Below are 21668 nucleotides of genomic sequence, written 5' to 3' on the forward strand. Positions count from 1 at the left end.
TTTTGCAGATGTCTGGAAAAAAGGCTGTTGGTTTTGAATACAGAAGTAACAATAAAGAAGGCAAGCTGTCCCATGATACCTTGATGGGGGAAGGGAAGGACTGGTGGCTGGTCAAGCATTCAACCTGACCAAATATATGTTTGGCCACGCAAACTATAAACCTGAGATGAAACCAGGTGCATGCTGCAGGACTAACCTGCTGGAGTGTCTCTTTAAATATTGGGGTGGCTGTCAACGCTGAACCTGCCTTGGTGCAGTATTATAACCGAGCTTTATCTGGGTTTGGTCTCAGTGACTCCCCCAAGTTATTCAAGAAAATATATTATAAACAAGGCATATAGTTCAGTGGCAGTGAAAATAATTAAAATAACAAAACTGACTAGCTATCCTACTTACTGGAATCCTAGCACAGGCACAGTTGGTTCTTAAAGCAACCAGAGCATAATACAATTATATTCTTGGCAGCAAGGAGGGATAAGGAGAAAAGGGTACAAAGGGAGATAACTTATAGAAAAATGCTGGCCATAACTTGTTGACCTCCTCAGCCAATCATTGGGCAGTATCCATGGTGAGAGTGAGTTCGCCCTCCCATTCCAGATTCACAGCTGAACTACGTGAGTAATTAACAGTCCTGAGTAGAGTGCCTTGAGGAGTAAGTGCCAGTGTGGAGTGGCTAACACCTGCAGGGAACCAGAGAAGAGTGATCTTAGGTGGAAAATTCCCCTAAGATGGCTTTTGTCCTGACAGGGGCTCCTACCCCCCATTGAGCAAAGTTTATTAGTTTTTTATACCCCCTCCTTTCCTTTTGGCTGAAGTCTGAAGCCTTCCTCCCATCTAAGGAGGCTTCCATGGAAGGGCCACTAAATGTTGGAGGAAGGCGACACAGCATACCTGGACATCAGGGGTGCTATGTTGTTCTAGATGTGTATATGTGTTACCTTCTTAATGAATGTCAGCATATCTTTGTCTAATGCCTATCTTTGTCTAACCTGGGAGCTTTTCTCTGACTCCTCTTTTTCCTCATGGGCTGGCAAGGAGTAGGACACATGTACAGGTCTCTCCTCTAGAATCCATGACATCTTTCTTGCACACACATGATGCCAGAGTAGCTGGCCACTTGGAACAGGGAATAGAATTCTCTAGCAGTAGAAAAGAGCAATAGTCCAGTAGCACCTTAAATACTAACAAAATTTCTGGCAGGGTATGAGTTTTCGTGAGCCACGAAAAATTCTGAAGTATCTGAAGAAGTGAGTTTTGGCTCACGAAAGCTCCTACCCTGCCAGAATTTTTGTTATTATTTAAGGTGCTACTGGACTATTGCTCTTTTCTACTGCTAGTAACAGCTACCCATAGTATTCTCTAGATTAGGCTTCCTGCTCTCATTCTGATGACAACATAACTGTGAATTGAATCTATCTCAATAAATGTAAGTTTTACCTTTTTGCAGCATCCTTTTTTGGAGTTTATTTACTTCACATGGTACCATGCTTCTATGACTGTGCAACTTGGCTGTATTAACTGAGACATATCCCCAATACTAAAGTTGGAGGAAGGCTACTTGGAGGAGAGATGGTGTCCCCCCTACATCATGTCTGTCTTCCCCTCATTGAATCAGCTCCAAACCTGTTCACCTGTTGTGCTCATGGCCAGCGCTACAATGAGGGGAGGGGAGGTGGGAGCCTCAGGCAGTGGATGGGGAGGCAGCTTCCTCCTCCACCACTTTGACCCTTGCTGCCACCCACCCAGGAGCTGGAGCACCTTGCTGCTGGGTGATGCCATGTGGAGGGTGGCAGCAGCGGCGGTGGAAATGGGGGACATCCTTAGGTGGTGCTCCCTGCCGAGCCGTTGCTGTTGATAATGAACCCTGTGGACTTCAGGGAATCTTTTGCAACAAGAAATTACTGATAAAACTACCATTCCCAGGGATCTTTGGAGATGCCACGACAGAGACACACCTTTGAAAGCATCCTAAACTGACAGCACGGATCTGCATTTTCCCTATGTGTAATTTCTTTCCTGGTGTAGCAGACGTGGCACTCAACAGCCACACACAATGGGTAGCCATGTTAGTCTGTCACTAGCAGTAGAAAAGAGCAAGAGTCCAGTAGCACTTTAAAGACTAACAAAAGAGCAACACACCTCACCTTCCCCACAGCTCACGGAGCACGGTCCGAGCCGGGAAGCCCAAGTGAATTCCTGTTTCTTATTTGGTTGAAAGTAGCTGAAGGCAATGTCTGGGCTGGTGATGCTCCCATATTCCTTCCCATATCGCCTATAAACCTGGAGGAAAAAGAAACCCAAAGGAAGCTGCTAGGATGACTCTTGTGCAGCCTGATTCAGGTATAGGCATGTTCCTAAGACACTTCAGTATCATCAGATCATTAACTTCACAGCAAGAGGTAGCCCCAGCAACATGCCTGGTTCTTTGTGAGTAGAGCACACAAGTAAATACTATTGGATAATTTTTGCCTGCATCTCATCCTTTATTAAGGCATAACTATTCACACCTTCAATATTGGCTAACTTAAAAGATCTGGATGATAATACCAACCATTAATGCTACATCAATAAGTCTTCAAGTAAGGAGAGCAATTACAAAAATCCAGTAAATGTCTCTTACTCAAAAGTAAGCAGGATCGCCAATCAAGGGGCTTCCCCCACGAAGAAGCTGATCATCAATTCAGACTCTCCTTTTTAGAGGCTTTCAAAATCATTTTTACCAATGCTTATCCTGCTTGATAGGGTGCGCATTCTTAACTAATTAATTATAACTTCAAACAACATGCAAAGTTATCTGTACTCAGCTGTTCCCTTAATTATACACTGTTAATATATTATTGCCACTTTTAATCATAAAAATATCAGAAATAACAAGTTTTTCATACATAGTATTATATGTTGGTCCCTAACCAATAGGCCCCATCTTTGGCATGTATCTCTGCTTCTGACCTCAGTGGGCCATTCTCTCCCTTCTCAGACACTCCTTCTACCTGGACCTAAATACGTATTGTATCTCTGGATATGAGCTAGACTCTTTCTACATTCCTAGAGGCCATTCTTTGTTCTTTGTCCTTCTCCAAGGCTCTTCTGGATTCCTTTGTTCCTTATTCTACATGTCCCAGAATTTGGCATAGGCCCAAAATACGCGTTACGTGTGAGACAGGTTGCGTCACGGAAGCCCGTCCTGACCTGAGTTACACGTTCATGCTGCAACTAGCCTTTTCAGACCTCTCAGTTGCTCAATGTGGCTCCAACTGCTGTAAGGGGGAAGGCTTCCCTTCCATGCTGTTTTTGCCATCCCAGGACATGTGGAGCTCGAGGAAGGGGCAAACAGCACCCTCCCCCGGAGGGAGGGTGTGCACAAGTGGTGTGCGAGGGAAGCCCGATTCCCGTCCTCTGAGAGGTTTTTAGGGTTGCACTGTACAAAATGGTTCACAAACTTACTTGGATAAATGATTGAGTATGGTGGTCTATACTACTGAGTACAGCTTACTGTAAATAGGATCCTACTGTGTAATTTTTGCACTACTTAATGTGTCATGTGAATACTTATTCCATATCTCAGTTCTATCTTTTAGATTTCTGGTTGGTTCCAGACTTCTACAATCCTAATGCATTGTTTATTACATATCCCATTTTGTTGATTTATTGATTCAATCTGTGTAACACGCCCTGAGTCCCTCTGAAAAAGACAGACCATAAAGTTAATAAATAAACAAATATATAATGTGCATTTTGGCCCTAAGAAACAAGGCCAGCCTAGATTCTGGCCTAGATAAGCAGGAAGATAACCTCTCCTCTGAAGGAGGAGCCCACTGCCGACCCAGTCCTGCCAACTCATCAGATGTTTCCTGGACTAGTTTTGCCTGCCTCAACATCCCTGCTCAACATGGCCTTCATCTGGGTACACCACCTTTTTGCTTTATTACCTGTATCTCTACATCCTCCTGCACTGGTCCATCCATGCGAACTTCCTCTGAGCTAGGCAGGTTGTCCTCCATAAGAAAGACCTTGTATTCTAGCTGGTTGTCCTCCAGGACAGAGGGGTAAGTGACGTTCAAAGAGATGCTGCCAGCCCCAGCCACCACGTACTGCCCTCGGACCTTCACAGCTAGAATAAAGCAACAGTCATGTACCGTTAGGGCCCAGGCTAGCCATAGCTGCTCATTAGCTAAGCAGGGTTGGCCCTGGTTATGACTTGGATTGGGAGTCCACCAAGGAAGTTCAGGGCTGCTACACAGAGGCAGGCAATGGCAACCACCTCTGGACATCTCCTGCCTTGAAAACCCCATGGTCCTGGGGTGCAGTTCTGAGGCTTGCCAGATCTCATCAGATTTTGGAAGCTAAGTGGGGTCAGCCCTGGTTAGTACTTGGATGGGAGACCACTTAGGTAATCCAGCATTGCTATGCAGAGACAGGCCATGGCAAACCACCTCTGAACACCTGCTGCCCTGAAAAACCCTTCTGGGTCACCAAAAGTCGGCTGCAACTTGACGGCTCCTTCCATCACAGCCACATATTATCATTCCTCTGTCTATGGAATTTGCTGGGAATAAAAGAACATCAATGCAGACCTTTGTCAACACAACTTGTGGGATGTGGCTGCCTGCCCTGAGACCTGCCATTCATTCCCAGGGACTGCTTGTTGGTGCTTTCCTTTCTGAGGGGGAAGATCTGCTGCACAAGCCCTGCTGCACCGACTGGTCACTGTGCGAGAGCACACCAACTCTCTTATGCCTGCCCACCACTGTGGCACTTACCCAGGTGAGTGAAGAGTGGATTCTGATTAACCACACGGACTGTGGTGGTGTTACGAGAAAGCGCCAGAAAAGTAACATATTCTGGGAGGGGGGAAATTGAGAGGAGTTATGGTCACATTCATACCATGAAGATCCAGGAAGAGAAACGCAGAGACTGAAGTAGACCTCATTACTGTGCCATGACTGTTCACACCACGTTGTTACAGAGTATGAGCCAGATGTTTCCCTGTGCTGTTATCGCTCCGCAAAATGTTGTCCTCCAGGACAACTACAGGCCAAAATATTTCATGCATCTTGTCAAGTCTGAAACAGGAATGCGAACAAATTTGGCAGCCCCTCCCTTTTGACGAACAGTTCCGTTTCTTTTTCGCTTTGCCCTTGTGTGATTCAAACCTGCCATTTTTTTCCTTTTTGCTCCATTAAATGTACACAATTTTAATGCCTTGAGTCCATATAAATGGTGTAAAAAAGGCAGAGAATGCTGTAAGAGAGACATTTTCAAAATAGGTCCAAGGCCTTTTATGCAAGGGTTGTTTCTGTGGTGATCACCCCCCCACACACACACACAACTTCGGGGCTTTGTTTTCATCATACACATTTTTCTGACCTCTGGAAGTCACTTTGCTCTCTCTCTGCATTTCCCCCGCATTTTCTGGCGGCAACCAGAAAACGCAGGAAAAACATGGGGGGGTGGGGGGTGGGGAGAGCGAAGTGATTTCTAACTGCATTCCTGAAGGGGGAGCGAAGGCTCTTAGGAGTTGGCGTGACCCCTACATCGGCATCCGTGCCACTTGAGCTGTGCAAACTAGCATGGACGCTGGCATAGTGCCACTTATTGTCAGCTCTGGATCACCAGCTAAATCCCACAAACGAACTCCTAGGCAGGTTTTGCATAGAAAGTTGTTTATTGAGAAATAAGCACAGTGGTAAGCAGAAAGTGACTTGGGAATAAGCAACGACACTAATGGGGAAATGCTGAGGATGTAGGGAATATTAAGAAGAGCAAATCTTTTAGAACGCCCCCCCCCCCCGTTCCCTGTTCTCAGGGTCTTGTTCCCAGGGAAGAGCCGGCGTAAGACACAACATCAGTACAGAGAATAACATCATGATATTGTCGAAGGCTTTCACGGTCAGAGTTCATTGATTCTTGTGGGTTATCCGGGCTGTGTAACCGTGGTCTTGGTATTTTCTTTCCTGACGTTTCGCCAGCAGCTGTGCCAGGCATCTTCAGAGGAGTAACACTGAAGGACAGTGTCTCTCAGTGTCAAGTGTGTAGGAAGAGTACTCTTCCTACACACTTGACACTGAGAGACACTGTCCTTCAGTGTTACTCCTCTGAAGATGCCTGGCACAGCTGCTGGCGAAACGTCAGGAAAGAAAATACCAAGACCACGGTTACACAGCCCGGATAACCCACAAGAACCAATAACATCATGACCTTGAGGCTAACCACCTGGCTAGCCACTGAACAACAGGCCGGTGCCTGACATTCTGCCCCCTCTAAGGCCCCCCTCCCCCCATGTTCAGTGGGGAAGGACGATCCGGGTACAATGCATGGAACTGACACACCAACCTGGGGGCGGAGACATGGTGATGCACAACCCACTCATCGTAAGCAGGGCCAAAATGTTTCCACCGAACCAGGTATTGGAGTCCCCCCCCTGTGGATACGGGAGTCAAGGATTTTGGACACCTCAGTGTTCTTCCCCACCCACCACGCTAGGCACTTCTGGGGGGACTTTGGGGTGCCACTCGGGTGAGGGGACATGTTGTTTCAAAAGGCTAACATGGAAAACGGGATGGACCTTTCTCAGAGCCTTAGGGAGAACGAGTTCCACCGTTACAAGATTGACGATTCTCGCTATGGGAAAAGGGCTGATGAATCTTTCACTGAGTTTCTTGCTCGGACGCAGAGACCGCAAGTTTTTGGTGGACAAGTATACTAAGTCCCCCACCTTGAGCTCCCACCCTGGAGAATGATGTTTATCGGCTTGGGCTTTATATCTTTGTTTAGCCTGTTTCAAATTTTTCTGCAACCACAGCCAAGTGGTTTGAATTGTGTGCACCCATTCAGAAACGTCTGCACCTCCCTCCTCCCTCGAAACATCCACACTGCCCAGAAGGCTGAACTCTTTCCCATACACAATGCAAAACTGGCTGAAACCTGTAGACTGATGCACAGCATTGTTGTAGGCATATTCTGCAAAGGGTAAGAGATTCACCCAGTCATCTTGATGGTAATTGACATAACACCGTAAATAACATTTCAACACAGCATTAACCCGTTTGGTCTGCCCATCATTTCCCTCTTGCAGCAAGGCTCCTCCCATGGCTACTTCTGAAGCGTCTACCTGAACAATGAAAGGCCGTTGACAGTTTGGATGCTTCAGCACAGACTCAGTGGTAAACAACCGTTTGAGAGTCTCAAAAATCTTTTGACATTCCGCCGTCCACTCTACCCGAGCGGATGGCTGAGCTTTTAGGAGGTCGGTGATGGGCAACGCAATCTGGGCGAAGTTGGGGAGGAACCCTCTGTAAAAATTCACGAACCCGAGGAACTGTTGCACTTGCTTACAAGTTGATGGCAGTTCCCAATCCACTACCGCTCATACCTTCTTGGACCCATAGTCAGTCCCTGGGGTGAGATTATGTATCCCAGGAAAGTCAGTTGGTTACGATGGAATTCGCACTTGGATACCTTAGCACAGTGGTTCTCAACCTGGGGATCGGGACCCCCAAGGGAGTCGCGAAGTGTTTTCTGGGGGGTCGCCGCCACTGTCCTGGGACAGCCCTCATCCCGGGCTGTCCAGGACTAACCCAGACGCCCTGTAACCCTGATCCGTCCGTGAGGGCAGGGAAGACCCCAAGCAGAGAGGTGAGGAACTGGCCGACAGCCAGAAGGAGCCGGGCTGCAGAGACACGGCGGCGTGCCGCCGCACACCAGCTGTAGCCCCGCTTCCCATCTGAAAGGCGGGCGGGCCAGCCCTGGGCGCGGTCGCACCTGCGCTGGGCGGATGATGCGGCAGGATGTGTGGGAGGCCGAGGAAGCTCCCCTGGCTCAGCCAGTTCAGGTCTCGGAGGAGAAGAGGGCGGTCCCCCTTGAGGCCGCTACAGCCACGTTGTTTTTACTTTTAGCCACGCTTGGGTGGGGCGGGAGCTTCAGCCTGGAATCCAAGTGCGCATGTCTGTAGTGTGGCTTCGCTTTTCTGCCCTGAGTCATCAGTTCCACTCTGCCCTGAGTCATCAGTTCCGCTCTGGCAAGGCCAAGGGGGAGAGAGTCGAGGTGCATGCGCAGTTCAGGATTTCCCCCTCGAGCATGCAGGTTCGGTGAGGCGCAGAAGGAGCAGTGACTGGCGGAGGGGAGAAAAAGGCACAAAAAGTCCGAGCGGGGTAAGCGGCCCTCGGCTCTTTCCTGGCCCTTCACTCTCGTGAGGTGATTAAACGGAGCTCCGCTTTGAGGGATAACTGCAGTTCTGTGCACAAGCAGTGTCCCAGTCACAAGAGAGGGGGTTTCCTCGCGAGAGCCCTGGCCTGCTTGGAAGAGTTTTTGGGGAGAGAGGGGAGGACAAGGAACACAGTGCATGCTCAGAGGCACTCTTTCCTTCGTGCCAGGAAAGGTTGCCGCGTCACACAGCCACAGCCGCTGCGCAACAGGTGGTAGTACCGTTTGCTTGTTTGTTTTAAACTTTAAAATTTAAAGTAATTATATATATGGATACCCTGGACTGCCAAAAAAACAAATGTGTTTTCTTTATCCTATTGAAAATGTCATTTATGCAAATTTATGCAAATGTGACAAGGGTCGCAGGTTACTTGGCAATTGTAAAAGGGGGTTGAGACTCGAAAAAGGTTGAGAACCACTGCCTTAGCATAAAGCTGATTTTCTCTGAGACGTCACAGTACTTCTTTGACCATGGCAACATGTTCTTCATATGTTTTGGAGTAAATCAAGATGTCATCTAAGTAAACCACCACTCCGTTAAACAACAAGTCATGCATTAATTCAGTAATTCATTAATCAATTGCATGAAGACCCCCGGGGGGCCTTTCAAACCAAAAGGCATTACTAGGTACTCAAACATACCAAAGCAGCTAGAGAAGGCAGTCAATGGCTCATTCCCCTCCCGAATTCTAACACGGTAATACGCCTCGACCAAGTCTAGTTTGGTAAAGATGCGTCCCTCTCTTAGTTGACTCAATATATCGGGAATCAGGGGAATGGGGTAAGTGTTGGTTTGGGTGACTGCATTGAGTTTGCGAAAGTCAATGCATAAACGCAGGTCTCCCGTCTTTTTGCACACGAAAAAGGCTGGGGCACAATTCGGTGCGGTAGAGGGATGGATGAAACCTCGAGCTAAGTTTTTGTCCAGAAAGTCTCTGAGCACTGATTTCTTCTTGGGGCTCATGGGATAAATTTTACTCTTGGGCAAATCGCCTTCCTCCACCACTTCAATGGCGCAATCCGATTGTCGGTGTGGGGGGGTAACACATCGCACTCCTTGACATCAAAGCATCAGCAAAGTCTTTATATTTGGATGGCAAGAGAGAGTTGTTGAGAGGCCCATTCGGCTCGGCCGCCAGGGCGGGTATTGGAACTGCTACCTCTCATCGATGACGGTCACATTGGGGCTGGGTAAACTCAATCGTTTTGGCTGCCCATGGTGGGGCTGTGTCCACACAGCCAATTCGCTCCCAAAACTACTGTATAACGAATGCCTGGTACTATAGTGAAGTGTATTTGTTCCCAATGGTGCCCTATTCCTATGGCTACTCTGCCAGTGCTTCGGTCTACTGGTCCCCCCCCCCCCGTATGTCACTGCCATCCATCTGAGCAAATTGGACAGGTTGGTGTAGGCAGACCGCTTTTACGTTTAGGGCTTTGAACGTTTCTTCGCTAATCAGGGTACTGCCACAACCAGAGTCTACCAGTGCTTTGACAGAAATTTTTTTTGGGGGGCTTGTAATATTGCAAAACCACATACAGAAAAACTGTGTCCTCCACTTCTCTCACCATCAGCAGAGCTTTGGATTGCACGGGTGCAAGGGTCTGCGGTGGCTCTCCCTCTACTGCATACCCAGTCTGTTTTTTGGCTGTTTGAGAATGGGAACCAGGTTCAACGCTGGTGTTTCCCAGGTTGCCTCCTCCTCCGATGAGGCAGTGCTGTCCTCAATCGCGGTGGCGGTATTTCATTTCATTTCATTAACCTTTATTGGCATACCAAAGACAGAGATAGAAAAAACAACAACAAAATACCTCCAAAGGGCAATACATATAAGTTACAGTGGGGTTAATAAAACTTTTCTTGTTCTTTAAGAACTCCTGTAAGAAATTCAGCCACGGTAGCCGTAATTTTAGGATCATGGTCACTCAAAAGAAATTTGCATTTCACTTCATTACTCCTGTATGTCTTGTACTGGAGCAAAGTAGATAGCAGTTTATCCCGCAGAGTCACATAGAAGGGGCAATCTAAAAGGATGTGGTCAATTGTATCTAACAAGTTTAAACCGCATGTGCATAGGCGTTCATGTCTAGGGATCTGGAGGTATCGGCCTAAGAGCATCCTAGATGGGAATGCATTAACCCTAGCTAATAGAAAAGCGCGGCGTTGAGAAGGTATCTCTAGGTTATCTAGATACCTAGCCATTTTACCCGATCCATTATTAAGGCCTAGGGCCGCCGGAGAGGAGATGGGGGGGAAGAGCTGGGTTAAAATTCTGCAATTCTGCATCAAGGAGACGTTGCTTGATTCTTTTAAAGATGTAAGATTCATTGGCCAGAGCAAGATTATCTAAATCAATTCCAATTTGACAGAGTCTAGATCTAATCAATATGTCCCATGAGAAATAATGAAGTTCACTTTTCAAGAAATCGCGGCGGCGGTATTTGTAATCCAGACCCCCAATGGGGTAAGCAAAGGCGTATTTGTAATCCGTGACCCTGAGGGGTCAAGTATCTGGGTATTGGAATCCCTAGGGACCCCTGCATCAAGTGTAAGAGCAGGGGGGGCGTTGTGCCTGGCAGTGGCGGCGCGTCTGGTAGCTGCACTTCTTCGGCAGCTGTCTCTACCAGCCCGAGTTGTACTCCCAGGGTGGGGACTCGAAGCTGGCCGTTCCAGTCGTATTGGGCAAGCCGCTGCGAAGTAGCCGTGGTCCCCACATATGAGGCAGGCTCCACTCTGGAACCATTTGGCGCGCTCTCTGTCAGGAGCCGGCCTCCAGGAAGATGGAGCGGGTGCTTGTGGGACTGGTTTTGGCGGTGCGTGGAATTGCCGTGGTGCTGTTTCCTTAGCCCTGCATCTGGAAAGGGCAAGGAGTTGTCAACAACTTTCTACTTCCTCTGCAAGCAGTATCCACCCTTCGAGGGTAGGTGGGTCTCCTTGCATGAATCCCCAGTACAAGATTTTGGGATTCAGTGCTTCCCAGAAACATTGTATCTGTGTGGCCTCGCTCCAGTCCACAATTTTGCTAGCAAGTTGTTGAAATTCACTGGCAAATTCCCTGACAGCTTTAGTGCCTTGGCGTGGTTGGAGAATGGTCGCTTTAGCCTTCTCACCCCAGAAAGGATCCTCAAAGTGCCTCCGCAACGCCCACATGAAGTCATTTAAAGTCAGGATGGATCGGGCCCGCAAGTCGAATTGTTGAATCATCCACTCCGCAGCTGCTCCCTCCAGCAGGGACGACACATATCTAACCCGGCTGTCCTCTGTGGGAAAGGTGGGCCCTTGTTCCCTCATGAAGCTGTTCACTTGATGTAAAAAACATGATAACCCCTCCGCCGAACCGTCAGAAGTTATTCGCAAATCTCTGTGCTGAGCATAAGGACGTGGAATCGGTTGCGGTATGGGCGCACCGGGTAGTCCCAGGGCAGGTGAGCCTGGTTGTCCAGGCAGTGGCAGAGCAGGTTGTCCCGGTGTTGGGGCTCCCGGTAGGCCTGGTTGCCCCGGCAGCGGTGGGGCTGGCTGGCCTGGTAGCGGTGGAGCTGGTTGGCCCAGTTGCCCTGGTTGCAGTGGGCCCAGTACGGGGGGCTGTGCTCGTTGCAACTTGCCAAACTCCTGCCACATCACGTCCATTTGGTCACGCATCTGGGCTACTTGCTCCTCCAAATCCTGGTTCCGGTACCGCAGGCGTTGGAGTTCGTCCACGGTACCTCCAGTCCGTCCAGGTCGTGCTGCCTGGAGATTTGTATTCCAATCACCAAGGTCTTCCTCAGCGGGATACCCCCCTCTGTCTTGCGAAAAACTGCTGTGATGGTTGACCCTAGCCAGCCACTGCATGCGAGCCGTTGTTCTGCTCGGGAGCTCGAAGAAGGGGGGGTCGGGAGAGAATGGGAGTATGGTCCAATCCTCCTCCCATCTATCCGGATTTACAGGGACCTTGGAGCGCGCTCCTAATCCCGTTGCCGTCTGAGCGACCGCAATCACTGCCATCTGAGCTGCGGCCTGCGCTTCCGCCTGCTTCGCCGCCAACTCAGCGGCTCAGAGATCGGCCGCTGCTGTGAAAAGTTTCTCAGCCTCCTGTTGCAGCAACAGTAAAAGTTCTCCACGTTTAGTGAGGAGCGGTAGCGCCCGCCGCGCAATCTCTACCGGCACCAGACAATTAAAACAAGATTTCAATATTTGTAAAAATACGGCTTCGGTAACAGTTTCCTCCCGGTAAAATTGAAGTTGGTCCGGGATTGTCTCCCCCGGCTTCTCCGCCACAAGGGCACGGAGTACAACGTCCTATACGAAAGAAAACGAACCTTCCAGCGTCCTGCTGGGCAAAACGAAGTTCTTCCACGAGGGCAGCAAGCCAATGGGTTTCCTCCCGGGCTCGAACCGCAACCTCGGTGGAGTCCAGATGTGTGCGGCGCGCTTCCTTCCGGAGCGACCGCCGGCAATGCCTTCCCGCGACCTCAGCCAGGACAGAAAAGAGTTCTTGATGGGAGGATTAGTGTCATAATGTCAGCTCTGGATCACCAGCTAAATCCCACAAACGAACTCCTAGGCAGGTTTTCCATAGAAAGTTGTTTATTGAGAAATAAGCACAGTGGTAAGCAGAAAGTGACTTGGGAATAAGCAACGACACTAATGGGGAAATGCTGAGGATGTAGGGAATATAAAGAAGAGCAAAACTTTTAGAACGGCTCTTGGTTGCCACAGCACACACACACACCCGTTCCCTGTTCTCAGGGTCTTGTTCCCAGGGAAGAGCCAGCGTAAGACACAACATCAGTACAGAGAATAACATCATGACCTTGAGGCTAACCACCTGGCTAGCCACTGAACAACAGGCCGGTGCCTGACACTTATGCCAACCCCCCTGGACTGCGGTGGCAGTGTGAGTTTCAGGTGCCAGCGGGGCCTCCTGCCAGCATTCACCCAGCGCAAGTCCCCGCACCAATGTCCTGAGAGGCGTTCCTGGGGTGTTCTGGGGGACAAGGCTGCCACTAGGCAGCTTCCAAACCCCTTTTGGGTATGTGGCGCAGGCCTGCTTTCCCTTATGGGGGAAAAAAGCCTTTTTTCCTGGTTTTATTTTGGAAAAAAGGCTTTTTTCCCTTCTGCAGCAGCTGGGAAGCCTGTGAGGAGGCTTCTCAGCTGTGCCGTCCCGGCCGCCGTGGTTCGCCCTCCCCCCTTCCGGAATGCACTTTAAAGGTCAGAAAATATGTGCATAACGAAACCGTGCATAAAAAGTCCAAGGGGAGAAGGTGGAAGGCAAGAGAAGGGGGACCACAGCTATACCTCTGGCTTTCCCTTCTGTGTATGAGCCCTTCACGCTGAAACATGTAGAGTTGTCTCCACCACACACCCTGCAGGCATCCGTCTTCTTCCCAGAATCCATCCTGCCATCGCACCCAAAAGCCTGGGCAAAAGCAAAGAACAACCAGCTTAAATTGCTCCTGGTACTGATGAGGCCTTATGGCGCAGCATGGAGACAATGCCCAGTCACGGCACGAATGCCACACTGAAAGCCTCCTCTTCAGGTTCATTGCTTTAGTACAGGGATCCCCCAATGTAGTGCCTGGGGGCACCATTAAGCATACCAGCACTTTTCCTGACACCCACCAAGTATTTTCAGGAAGTGGGCGGGGCCAGGTGGAGCTTTGGGCCAGGTGGGGCTTTTCCCCAGCAAGGCTTCTGATTAGCCACTGGTAGGGTTGCCAGGTCCTTCTTTGCCACCGGTGGGAGGTTTTTGGGGCGGAGCTTGAGGAGGGCGGGGTTTGGGGAGGGGAGGGACTTCAATGCCATACAGTCCAATTGCCAAAGCAGCCATTTTCTCCAGGTGAACAGATCTCTATCGGCTGGAGATCAGTTGTAGTAGCAGGAGATCTCCAGCTAGCACCTGGAGGTTGTGCAACCGAAACAAGAGCTAGTGCCCCAAAAGTGACTACTGGAATTCTCAAGCACTTATGGCAAAACAGACAGAAATATGCTGATTAGTCAATCACTATATTGTGCATACAAACACAAAATGCAAAACAGTGTTATGCACAAATCAATTCTAAAGAAGAAAGTTCAACAGCCCGTATAATTTAAGGTCCTTGCAGCTTGTAAAGGAGTCCTTGCAGCTGTGTAGGTGAACGCCAAAATAGGTTTCCGGTAAAAGTCCTATTTCGCAAAACCGCTTTTTCATCATTGGCAGTCCACTATAACATTATCCACAGAACGTATGTTCTGGCTGAACAAGCTCTTAGCTCACTTGTAAAGTATTTGGTTTCTGAAAGGCTGCCTTCCTTACCATGCAGGCGCCCCACACACACAGGCCGCGCGCCTCCTCATCTCCCCAGACGCTCCGCTCACACCTTGTCCCATCTATGAACCGGTCTCCTCGACTCACCATAAAATTCTTCCCGTGTGCCCTGCACACATGTTTGCACAGCAGGTCTCCTGAGGGGAGAGGGGAGAGAGGGCAACACGAAGGACAGGGTTGGTAGAGCAGGAAATGCCCCTTCAGACGTCTTAGGAATCCTTTCCTGCTTCCACAATTAAACAAAAGCCACCAGCGGAACAACCTCTGGAAATGGCCTTGCTGGAACAGACACTGTTTTGTCCCAAGAATGGCCACGCAGGTACACCTGAAAGCTTGGAGGCCAGGCTTGAAGGAGAGAGCCCTCCCTTGCTGCTCGGCTCCACATCCGGTTACACAGTTACACTGCCGCTGAGCATGGAAGTTCCGTTGAGCAGAGCTCCCCAAATGGGGTATCCTTTATCTTTCAAATATACAGAAGGAAAGCCAATCTTACCAGCAATGCTGGGCCAGAATCCCAGCGTTCACCCAAACCCAGTGGCTCGCCTTTGGCCTTTGTCCCTCCCTCTCCTTCCCCAGATCTCTCACTGTCTTGGTGCCACTTCCTATGCTTTTGAAATGAAGACTGCCAGTTCTGAGGGGCAGGGACCTGCCTTTTGGCAAAGCACCATGTGCACAGATTACTCTGTGCAAAGATTTTATGTGCATGCACCATCTTAGGGGGAAGGGGGAATGCACCCTCTCATTCACGCCACTCGTCTGGGTTACCTTTGGCATAACTAGCAGCTGAAATCCACTTGTAAAAGGACTGGAACTCCGGACTGAGGTAAAGGGGCTTCGGATCTGTAGCACTGCATTGTTCATCCATGAAACCCAGTTGGGTCGTCAGGCAGGGCTACGGAAGGGGCAGACAAGCCAAACTCACAGATGGCTACACCCACACTGGCACTCTCTTTGCAAACCCAACCCATACATGGGCAGCTTTCTTTGTGGGGGAAATGTCCAGACACTATACAGGTATCTCTCGGGGTGGGGGTGGGGGTAGCAAGTGGACATGACTGAGATATGGAAAATGGCACTGGGGTTAGGAAAACCCACACCTACTTGCTGATTTCCCTGTACAAGTACCCACCCCCCAATATCTGGAAAACAGGACTGGGGACCTCATGCATCCCTCAGAGCACCCAGTCCTAAAACTGCATATGGTACAAATGCAAAGAACACGTTCCACTAGCATGGGGTGTCAGTTCTGGTCCAGAAATGATCCAGATTTGCCAGATTAGGTTTGTAGGTGTCTAGTCAGAAGTGGAAGCCAGTGGGTTGGGGGCACTACTGTTTTCTCCCCTTCACCTCCACCCTTCCATTAACCAAACCAACCCCCACAACCTCTTCCCTCTACCAGTTTTTGCCAGTTTTAAAAAAAGATAGTTGCTATAACACCATAGCATCATAACATTGTAATGTTATAACACTATAGCATCACAACATTATAGTGATATAAAAACTATCTACTTTTTATTAAGTCAACAGAATCCCTACAGTGGTGCAGAGCAGGCTGATGGCAGCCATGAGGCAATGACTAAAGAAACTCTACAGAATCCTTCTCTGCATGCTTGAGACACCAGCCAAATACTTCATACAGGCTGTGAAAGGAAAAGTGAAGATGCAAAACCTTCAGTGGATCTGAACCAGACATGTTCCACAGCTGAAGGAATTCCTAGGGAGGTGCTGCTCTGACAAACTGAAAGCCACCTGGACATTCGAAACAAGGTGTGCAGCAGATAGGAAAAGGCCACCTTACCTGCAAGTTACACATTTGGGCTTGCAAGTCTTCTCCCTCACATGGATGCCCACCAAAAGCAGGCCTGGAAGGAAAGGACAGAGAGTGTGTGTGGTGGGGGGGGCACAATGGGAGACTAGAGTGGTGACCCAGACCTAGACTGCTGTCATGGCATGAGGCTGCTGTCATATCACAGGAAAGATGCCCCACCCTGCAGTGCATGCCAAGCCTGGACAACCAAACATGGGTGCATAGGGTTGCCAACTCCAGGTTGGTAAATACCTGGAGATTGGGGGAGGAAGCCTAAGAAGGGTGGAATTTGGGGAGAGATCTCTCTGGGGTATAGTGATATAGGGTCCACCCTCCAAAGCAGCCATTTTCTCCAGGGAAACAGATCTCTGTAGTCTGGAGGTCAGCTATAATCCCAGAAGATATCCAGGCCACACCTGGAGGTTGGCAACTCTACATCCAGGAGTATAGCCAAGGGAGCAGAGCCACCAGGTGGGATCTGGGCCCCTGACAGATGATGGTGAAATAGTTATGTTATTATTTAATTTCAATATAGAGAAAGGTCAGGCCAATGTCCTGTGGGGAAGAGCCCTGATTTTAATTGTATGGCTTTCAAGCACCCTACAGTGAAGCCCCTTCCCAGGCCAACTGAGGGCATTGCAGAGAGTTTGGGACAACGTTGCAGAGGACTCTTCGGTTCTGCAAGATGGCTTCATTGGGAATTGCCATGGATTTAACACACTGCTTTTGCAGAAGGTCCAGATCATAGCCAACCTCTTGCATTCCAGTGTTTTCTGGGTTCTTTTCCAGCCTGATCAGTTCTGATCTGAACAGTGGCAATTTTGTTCACTTAAAAATGCAACGGCAGCACCAGACATCTACATGCGGTCTGACCAAGTACTACTGATGCTCCCCTGGGCTGCCGTCCCTTGAAATCCTCTGGTTGCCTTCTTGTTTTAAGCTCCTGATTTTCCTATTCCAGCCACTGCAAATGGCTGAGAGTGCCTCAATGGATAATTGTAGAGGGAGAGATGTGCTTTCATTTCTCTTTGACTGCCTTGGCAGCAAAAGTGACTGTTTATTAAGAGAAAAACAGTAATTAAAGCCTCCCCTCCCATTAGAGTTGCCAACCTCCAGGTGGCACCTGATCTCCCACTATTGCAACTGATCTCTACACGACCAAGATCAGTTCCCCTTGGAGCAAATGGCTGCTTTGGAGGGTGGGGCTCTATGGCATTATACCCTGCTGAGGACCCTCCCCAGGCTCCACCTCCCCCAATCTCCAGGTATTTCCTAACCCTCCCTCCCGTTCCACCAAATCATATTTGCCTTGGTTTTAAAGCAGCTTCCAATTCTCTATTGTGCTTAATTAATTACTTCTTGTTCACTATTGGTGAACTTATTCATAGTCAGTTTGTTTTGGGGGGGGATTTAATTACTGCATCCTCTTTGGCTATAAAATGTGATCTTTAAAAAAATCACAATTGTAGTTTCACAATTGTGCAATTATGATCATAATTTTAAATTAAGATACAACCACTGCTATGTCCAAGGCAAAAGGAATGATTAAAACCTCTACCGAAATTGATTACATCCATTCAGGGATGCCCCGGCACCAATAACACCAATGAACAGGAAGTAACTGATTAAGCATGGACTTTCCCAAGCAGCTAGGAAGTAAATTTAAAGGGATGACTGAAGAAAAGCAGGTGTTTTTCTGAGTGGGGATTACTTCCCAGTAAACTTCACAGCAGGATCTTGCCCTTGGGGACAGGCATTGCTAGATTTTCAGGAGCAATACAGTGCTAAATTAAGTGCTGTGCAGAACCCTGCTGCAGTTCCACTTGAAGATGAATGCAGGAAAAGGATCCTTTAGCAACACAAAAAGTTCAGTGTGGAACCAGTCACCCCATGCATTTATATCGGTTTCATAACAGTTGAAATGTCATGGCTTCCTCTAAAGAATCCTGGGAATTGTAGTTTTGAGAGAGTTCCCCTGCCAAACAACGCAGGCCTCCCAGGCCTCCTCTCCCAAGCATTCCTGTACCCAGACACAGCCTAAGACTGTGCCCAGGGACACACCCAACAGCCCACTGCATGCTAGGGCAGATGGAGACGGCCCACAGGCAGCACGGGCAGGCCCACACGGGCAGTGGCAACAGGCAAGCCTACGCCCCTGTGGCCAACGCTGGCCAGGTCTGAGCAGCCCTGGCGCCACAGCCGGCACCCCTGGGGCTTAGTGCAGCATGCCCTCTGGGGCTGCAGTGTGCCGGCACCTTTAAAGGGTCCAGTCTGCTGCCTCAGTCTGCACATTTTGCCCACTGCAGGGAAGATGTGGGGCTGCCAACCTCTGGGTGGGGCCTGGCGATCTCCTGGAACTCCAGCTTATCTCCAGATGACAGAGATCAGTTCCCCTGGAGAAAATGGCTGCTCTGGAGGGTAGATTGTATGACCTGCTGAGCTCCCTCCCCTTCCCTCACCAAACCCCACCCTCTCCGGGCTCCACCACCAAATCTCCAGGAATTTCCAAACCCAGAGTCGGCAACCCTAGGAAGATGGCGGGCTGGTCGTCATACCAAGAGCCTTCCCTGCCACACGGCTAATCCTGCCACTGAGAACCGTGTGAAGCTTCCAGAAGAGGGGTCCCGCAGAGCTCTCCAGAACAGTGCCCCAATGCCACTCACCTCCCAGCTCTGCCCAGACTGCCTCCCCGAACAGCAGGACACCTGGGCTTGGCCCGGCTGAGGGTTCCCTCACCTGGGGTTGTTGCACTGCCGTCTTCGAGCCACAACTCCCCCTCCACAGCTGCGGGAGCATGCCGTGAAAGAAGTCCAACTGGACCAATGCCCGTGGACCGCAGCAATGGGATTCAGGTCTTCCAGGGCATTACAGCGGCCTTTGAAGCACCACTGTAAGGGAGGAGAAGGGAGCCATCAGCAGCTCAGCCACAGTTTACCAAGGGGGCCTCACTGAGGAAGGACAGAGGAATGCTGAGCACGGCTCCAGGGCAATCTTCTAGAGCACCGCAGCACAAAAGCAAGCAAGTGGACGATGTGGAATGGGAACAGTGAGCCGATTCTGGGCGTAATGAGAACAACATTGCTTTCAAGTAGGGTTGCCAACCTCCAGGTGGTGGCTGGAGTTCTCCCGCTATTACAACTGATCTCCAGGCAACAGAAATAAGTTCACCTGCAGAAAATGACCACTTTGGCAATTGGACTCTATGACATTGCTGACAACCCTACTTTCAAGAGTTAGACCAAAGATGGGCCTGGTTCTAAGAGTGGCCAGGCAAATACCTCCAGGACCACCCGGCTCTACCTACTTTCTAAAAACACCTGGCAGGTGCCATGGACCCCAGGGGCACCATGTTGAGGAACCTTGCTCTAACACTTTACAAGCAGGCCAGAATTACCTTCCTGAGTAAGACCCTAACAACTAGTGTGGAAGTATACTGCCTCCATTTTAGCTATTGTGCAAAAACAAGATGTTACGAGGCCTATTGACAAAAAATGGGTATAACCTTTCTTTAACAGTAAGATCCTACAAATCATGGCAATGTTAGGCAGAAGCCTGGCTTAGAAGGGTCTGTGAGGCGGTCGTGTTTGCCAGCTAACTGTACTACAAGGCTGTGACTGGAGGGCCTGATGGCTGGGATGGTCTTAAATGAAGCCTGAAAGGACTCCCACGTGGCGCAGGGACACGGCCCGAGCAAGAAGACAGCACTTATTAATTCGTGTTGCTTCCAGCCTCCTAAATCCAGCTGGCCTTGTTCGTCCCCTGGACTGTCTTCCACTTAACACCTGCAGACTCTTTCTCTGTTCCTCCAATAGGCTCCAGGTCTCCACCTCCAACCTCTGTCCCCAAATCCCTCAACAGGGATGCCTAGCCACAGACCTCAGCTTCACTCCAGTGACCTGGTCTCATGCTTTGCTTTTCACCTGAGCTGAATCCTTGTCAAGGACAGATCCTGCGGCATTGAACCAGCACTTACACAAGAACAGTTCTACTAACCGTACGGCTGGCTACACCCCTTCTGTATCCCTCTGCATCCATCTTAGCAGAGGACTGTTTTACCTTGTGGATCCCACATTCAGTTCCATCCAGGAGGGGGACGAGGAGCCGTGTGCAGCTAGCCAGGTCGGCGGCGTTTGTGTGACAAGAGAGAACTCCACACATATCCTAGAATTGGAGGGGGAGAAAAACAGGGGAAATCTCTGTGCTCCTGAGTGGAGTAGAATCCCTTTCTGCTGTGTTGAGTTCCCTACGTGTCTATCCAGGCCACACACTAGGGTTGCCAACCTCCAGGTGGGGGCTGGAGTTCTCCCAGAATTATACTTAATCTCCAGACTGCAAAGATCAATTCCCTTGGAGAAAATGGCTGCTTTGGATGGTGGGCTCTAGGGCATCATATCCCCACTGCGGTCCCTCCCCCAATCCCTCCCTTCCCAGGCTACATCCCCAAATCTCCAGGAATTTCCCAACCTGGAGTTGGCAACTCTACCAAACAGGAACACCAAGTAGGCCTGTCTCTTAGAAGTCACTCAAATGTAACACAAAGTTGTACACAACTTTCCCATTGTGGTGAGGAAAGCCATTACAGGGAGGCTGTTCAGAGGAAAACAGGCCGCAGCAGGGAAAAGGCTCCCCTCCCCCACCCCACCCACTCCCAAGGGCATTAGCAGAGGCTGTTCTTCATTTAAGAAATTAAATCCAGGGAAAGTGATGCAGCCCTGCATGGCACAGGATGTTTGGCTCTCAAAACGAGGGCAGGGCTGCCAGTCACAACCTCACAACATTTGGTACCCAGAGAGCATTTGGGTTGAAACAGCAACAGTGGCTGCCAGTCTGTTTCGAAGTTCAATTCAAGATGCTGGTCATGACCTTTAAAGCCTTTCACAGCCTGGGACCCATGAATTTGAAGGACCGTCTCCTACCACATGTCCATATGTGTCAACTGCGGTCATCAGGCAGCCATAGGGTTGCCAGTTCTGGATTAGGGAATTCCTGGAGATTTGGGGGGTTGAGCCAGGGGATGGTAAGGTTTGGGGAGGGGAGAGACTTCAGCAGGGTATAAGAACATAAGAAAGCTCCTGCTGGAACAGACCAAGGTCCATCAAGTCCAGCAGTCTGTTCACACAGTGGCCAACCAGGTGCCTCTAGGAAGCCCACATACAACTGCAGCAGCATTCTCCTGTCTGTGTTCCAAAGCACCTAATATAATAGGCATGCTCATCTGATCCTGGGGAGAATAGGTATGCATCATGACTAGTATCCATTTTGACTAGCAGCCACAAATATCCCTCTCCTCCATGTACATGTCCACTCCCCTCTTAAAGCCTTCGAAGTTGGCAGCCATCACCACATCCTGGGGCAGGGAGTTCCACAATTTA

General features: G+C 49.6%; 1 protein-coding gene across 1 annotated transcript in view; it reads right to left on the reverse strand.

Annotated features, from left to right (window-relative positions):
• Positions 1-21668, reverse strand: part of ADAMTS13 (ADAM metallopeptidase with thrombospondin type 1 motif 13) — a 67697-nt gene that overhangs the window by 24279 nt on the left and 21750 nt on the right. Inside the window, exons 9-17 of the mRNA XM_056860196.1 lie at positions 20353-20457; positions 19033-19184; positions 16288-16351; positions 15255-15381; positions 14478-14626; positions 13481-13601; positions 4761-4841; positions 3930-4111; positions 2145-2280 (exon numbers count right to left, since the gene is read on the reverse strand). Of these exons, the coding sequence (XP_056716174.1) occupies positions 2145-2280; positions 3930-4111; positions 4761-4841; positions 13481-13601; positions 14478-14626; positions 15255-15381; positions 16288-16351; positions 19033-19184; positions 20353-20457 (1117 nt within the window). The remainder of the gene's footprint in view (positions 1-2144; positions 2281-3929; positions 4112-4760; positions 4842-13480; positions 13602-14477; positions 14627-15254; positions 15382-16287; positions 16352-19032; positions 19185-20352; positions 20458-21668) is intronic.

Source organism: Euleptes europaea, chromosome 14 (genome assembly GCF_029931775.1).
Source record: "Euleptes europaea isolate rEulEur1 chromosome 14, rEulEur1.hap1, whole genome shotgun sequence".
In the NCBI taxonomy this organism is placed as follows: domain Eukaryota; kingdom Metazoa; phylum Chordata; class Lepidosauria; order Squamata; family Sphaerodactylidae; genus Euleptes; species Euleptes europaea.